Here is a 5,407-nt window from a genome sequence, read left to right as displayed (position 1 = left end):
TTTTATATGACACCAAATAATGGGCACCCTGCACCCAATGTGTACTTTGATTTAGATTTCTAAAAGCACGTAGAAAATGGCAACTCTTTGAGTTCATTTGGATCCTAGTATAACACACCTAGGCCTATGTTCCAATACTCCAATTGTCAATTGAATGAACCAGATCGTTAGATCAACGTGATCCATTTACAGCCCTTGTTATATGGTTTAAGTGTTGAGTTTGAACTCTGAGGAGCTGGGCCGTTGGAAAAACAAAACAGGCTTGAGAGCGTCAAATGTATTACCCAACAAACTCAAGGTCAATAAAAATTTAAAAACATAAAATGTATTCTTCAAACCCTAGTGTAACTGCTGCTGCTTGGGTCTGAAGCAATTTTTGGGAGGACATTCCAGCCGGTCATCTTCCGAGTACCGCCCGCTGATATGCTCAGCGCACAGCGCTAGCACTGGACAATTTAATTATTTAAGAGAGTGTGAGAGAGAGAGAGAGAGAGGTTTTCAATCAATACAAAATAATGTAATCTCAAATCAATTCTCAAATGTACAGGATTTGGTCACTCAATACATTCTTTTTTTTTTTGTTATTGCTCCCTGAACAAGGCTGAATGTTGGCTATGACCAAGGGACGCAGCTCAGCAAAAATCTCCAATCATGTAAACCCACAAATTCTTTTATACAGGCCGCCAGACATCATACATTGCTATCCAGCACTCCCTTCAAAAAGTTCAGCCCTTCTGCTGATATACTTCTCCGAACTCGGGATTTAGAGATCTCTAACCGAGGAGGTGAGTCAGGGGAGAAACAGACTACAACAACAGTCAGATTATCACATGTGTTGCGCTTGAGTGCCTCTCTCACCAATTCCCTCGAGCATCTTTCGGGATCATTGTGGATCATCAGCTCTTTCCTTACGATTGTCACTGCACACTGGCTGCTCATTACATCCCACAGACCATCACAGCCTATGATCAAGAACTCATCTTCCTCGGTCAGGATTGTCTCCCTCAACTCTGGCTCTGCACTTAACGGGCAAGCAGAGCCTTTTGGGCCCTTCATGTGCCAATCTCCAAGGGCCCGTGCGACTGACAACTGGCCATTAAGGTAGCCGTCATAAATGATGCCTCCCAGTTTCTCAATTCTTAATCTTTCAGAGGTGCAGTTGGGTTTGTGGTCTCTGGACAGCTCAATTGCTCTACCTCGTTTTCCCAACACAGCTCGGCAATCCCCAGCATTGGCTATTAGCATGGTCCTGCATCTCAGGAGAAGTATCATATTTTCAAATAAGAAAAAAAATGATTTCATACTTCCACCAAAACCGTACAAGGAAATGAAACCAATTATGAGAAAGGGAGAACAACAGGGAAAATAAAGAAATACAATCAACACTTGAGCGGTGAGGTTTTCGATGAATCATGATATAAATAAGTATATATATATATATAGAGAGAGAGAGAGAGAGAAGAGAGAGAGAGAGAAGAGAGAGAGAGAGAGAGAGAGAGAGAGAGATTCATGTGCATAGAAGACTACCTACAACACCTATAAGAAACAATCGGTTGCAAGTTTAAGGGACTAGAAGGGCTAAACGCACACCAAAAGGGGACATGGGTTGAAGTAGTAAGAAATGATTCAAGTACTCATAATTTAACAATGGAAATGGCACTAAACAGAATGTAGATCAAAGTAGGATTAATGTAGGTCAATCCCATGTAGTAGGGACAAGGCTTAGATGATTATGATGATGAGTACTACAAAGAATCTGTTATCTGTTAGGTTGGTTAAATTTGGTAGTCATGAGAAACAAACTTGGTTTCAAAAACCAGATATAGAAGCATGATATATCATATAGGACACATGTACTTATATCTGTCTCTGGGTTCTTATTTTTCATATCCATGTCCATGTTGGTATCAATGTGTGGGTATCATAGATTCTAGCTGATCCATAAAACTGTGGGTCAAGTACGCAAAATAGGTGTCACATGAACAGCAGTGCTAATGAGGATAACTTCTCATAATCCACCGATGCCAATGATGTTAGTTAGAATGTCACCATCACTGCTAGGGTAAACAGAAAAAAGCAACCCTTGTATGCCATGTTGAAGGTGGGAAGTCCAACACCAGGAACATAGATATACAGGATGGCCACATAACAGAAATGTGGACGGATAGATGCAAATCTTATTGAGAAAAATAAAAAGTTCTTTTTACCTATGTTACCAATATGTGGCGAAGGCATTGCTGGAAAGGGTGAGATATAAAATTTACACAAAAAATTGTGGTATCCAACACACCCTTGTATGGATACCCAGATTCATAGCTTTTTTGTTACTAATTGATTCCACCAAAAGCCCAGTTTTACCTATATTAATCCATGGCCTCAATTACCACATAGATGCTCCATTAAAATTTAAAACAAGCACAACAGTCAACATCCCCCACATAGCAGTGTTTGGCTCTCCCACCCGCACCTACCCACAGGACACCAAAGCCGATGTGCAGCTGTGGTGTCCCGTGGGTCAGTAAGGGTACGGTTCTTGTGGGTAGGAGATTTGGACTGCACATGGCATTGCACAAAAACATACAATTTAAAGAACTATTTCTAAACAATTTTAAGAGAATCAATGACCACAAAAGCTAAGGTTTTGCTAGAGATGAAATGACAAAGAAAAAGGAGAAATAAATATCTTTCAAAAGGAAAAATAATCCTTGTCCTAACCTTCCAAAAATAAGAGCAGTCAGAGCTGTGGTGCCAGAGGTTCTGTCTAGAGAATGAGCATCAGCAAATGCATGGTCAGCTATCAAATATGCACTTCTAAGAGCTTTATCTACACAATCAGGAAAATGGGAGTCCTCAACTATAAACTTGAGAATGTTCTTTCTGACAAATGATGCCGCATCCAAACCACCATGCCCATCAAATACCTGTTCACATAAAAAATGAAACCGCAGATCACGAAAAACAGAAAAAGAACTAATGGTCATGGTACCATATCTGAAGATTATATATAAGCCCACAAGGTCCCCACTAGTACGGATTAGACATCTCTTCGGTTGGCCATGGCCAAAATATGAAATGGTTAGAGAGTTCTCAACCATCAAGACAGCCATCTTTTGACAACGATAAAGTTATGTCAAAATGATCAACTGGTCTCGGAGTCAGAGGACCCTTGTAACCATTAGAAACATGAAAGAAACGATCATGTTTCAATTGAATAACAAGAAAATTAGCAAACGAGGAGAAACATTATTGAAGCTTAAGTGACCCTTAAGCCAAATTTTACATACCCCATAAAAAGCTCCTGGAGAAGGGAAATCCACGTTCGCATCAAGATGTTCAAGAAGATTGTCTATACAGATGTGCTCATCCTCCATATACTGTTTTGGTCCAATCTCGGAACAGCTTCCTGAACGGAAGACAGGTAAAAAGCCAGATTTTCCAGTCGAGGGCGATTTTATGCCAAACGTCTCAAATTCCAATTCCTGGACAGAGGTTAAGAGGAGAGTTATTTACACATTCCATTATTGGTGATAAAAGCATATAAAACATTTGAAAGGAATGATGGATGGCAACCATAAAATGAAATATGTAATAAAATACCAAAGTCACAGAAAATAAAATGTTTCCTGATAACTTACTTCAGCCTGAGCAGCCAATCGGGCAGAGCTCACACAATGTCGCATAACAGATAGATGACGTGGAGGTTTCCCGATCTTCATCTGTTTCAGGCTTTCCAATACCTCGGAATTTTCATCTTCCACGGAAGATGCATTGTCCTTACCATACCCACCTTCTAATACGGCAAATGGAGGCGATAAATCAGTCGCAGCAGCCATGCTCCCTTCCTAAACATAAATTCACTTCCCTGAAACAATGCCCATACACAAATACTTTTCCTGCTGAACTCTTTAGTCCCACTGGCTCTTAAGTAAATACCCTCAGACACCTGATTCCACCACAATTTAAGTGAAGAAGATTAAACGACTCTGAGAGCCCACCCGAATCTTTTTAATCTTAATCTTGAAATTCCTTGACTCACTTGGTCCTTCAATTTCCTACCAAACTAATCATAGAAGCACCTTGCAAGTTGTTCCAAGTCCCTAAACTCATTAAATCCGGAATAAACATAGATCGTATTTCACAAACACCATATCTTTCAATTCTAGCCGACAGACGCTCTCCAATAGATATTAAGACCAAAAAGAAGTTTAAATTCAGATCACAAATCGAAAAATTCACCGACCTCGCAATTAAATGGTCAAAATTCCTACGAAAGGGAAATTCACGGATCCAAATTACAGAATCCAAAAAGGAAACATATACAAATTCCAGGTAACCAAATAGACCCGAATAATCGATCAGTCGTCCCTCCAAAACCACAGAAAACAAACCCCAAATCTTCTAAAATTACAGAAAACGAAAGCTTAGATAATTCAATTTTCCACAGATTAGCGACAGAAATTATACATACTTGACCTTCTTTTCTTGTCAGGGGCAGAAGAAACCCTAAAAGATCTCTGTATAGATTCACGAAAAGCGAGAGAGAGAGAGAGAGAGCTTTCCGGAAGAAAATGGAGGATTAGAGAGAAAAAATGTGACTTTTTTTATATGGTTGGCAACCGGGGATCCCAGGTTCTCCGGTTGGCTATGGTAGCTGTCATAAGAATGATTATCTACAGACACGTGTCAATTCATGAATGGAGGCTCCTCTAGTTGACCGGATGGCCTTTTGTTAGTTCATGGATCAATGCGGCTGGCTTGTCCCAACCATCAGATCTCTGAAGTGGAAAATGGACGGCAGATAGCAGTGCAAGAAGAAGAAGAGGGTAGTTAACGGCCGTTAACGACGTTGGACATCGGATTCTCGAGAAGACGCTTGTCAAGCAACGATTGGGCAACAATAATTTTGTGGCTCAGAGTTTTACAATTTCATCTGTTTTCCGCCTCACGAAAGCTGATGGGTGAGATGACGTGGCCTTCAATCTTAACGATAATGACGACCGTGTCCGGAGTTGTGAACTTGTAATGGTACTTTATTGACTGAAAAGCCCCTGAAAATATAAGAAATAGCGAAATAGATGACGTGGGGTGGGATGTAGAAGCCACGGATGATTTCTCATAATTTCATTAATGAAATAAGGGTTGTGTTTGGTTTGACAACAAAAAAAGTGATTATTGTTGGATCATAACTCATTAAGTCTAGTCACCGATCATATAGGTAGGCCTTTAAAACGTGGTGGTTGTGGTGGTTTGTTACTATATGTGGCACTTTTCTACCAGTCCAGACATTTCAAATCTAACCTCAACAGTTGTTGGGGTATTTTTTTTAAACGTGGTTCATGTTTTCATTTTTTTAATTAATTAATACAATAATTGGGGTGGAGAAGTATTTTGGTTAGGGTTGGTAGAA

At 40.0% G+C, this 5,407-nt stretch overlaps 1 protein-coding gene across 1 annotated transcript; it reads right to left on the bottom strand.

Annotated features, from left to right (window-relative positions):
• Window positions 1-495: 495 nt before the first annotated feature.
• On the bottom strand, window positions 496-4,575 carry LOC104603789 (putative protein phosphatase 2C 27). The gene is made up of 4 exons (XM_010267927.3): window positions 3,636-4,575; window positions 3,285-3,479; window positions 2,716-2,921; window positions 496-1,249 (listed from the first exon to the last, which is right to left on the bottom strand). Exons 1-4 carry the CDS (start codon window positions 3,831-3,833, stop codon window positions 691-693), a joined length of 1,158 nt encoding a protein of 385 aa, XP_010266229.1. The 5' UTR covers window positions 3,834-4,575; the 3' UTR covers window positions 496-690.
• Between the last annotated feature and the right edge of the window lie 832 nt (window positions 4,576-5,407).

Source organism: Nelumbo nucifera, chromosome 5, assembly GCF_055504915.1.
Source record: "Nelumbo nucifera cultivar China Antique chromosome 5, China Antique-T2T, whole genome shotgun sequence".
NCBI lineage: Eukaryota > Viridiplantae > Streptophyta > Magnoliopsida > Proteales > Nelumbonaceae > Nelumbo > Nelumbo nucifera.
This window is presented reverse-complemented; position numbering and strand designations above follow the sequence as displayed.

What these genes read in the sequence shown, in the direction of transcription:
- LOC104603789 (XM_010267927.3), bottom strand. Translation starts at nt 3,833, where the DNA reads ATGGCTGCTGCGACTGATTTATCGCCTCCATTTGCCGTATTAGAAGGT. An exon ending in CTCCAGGAGCTTTTTATGGG is followed by an intron (nt 2,922 to 3,284) that starts GTATGTAAAATT and finishes TTATGTGAACAG; the next exon opens with GTATTTGATGGGCATGGTGG. An exon ending in ACTGCTCTTATTTTTGGAAG is followed by an intron (nt 1,250 to 2,715) that starts GTTAGGACAAGG and finishes CCTGAGATGCAG; the next exon opens with GACCATGCTAATAGCCAATG.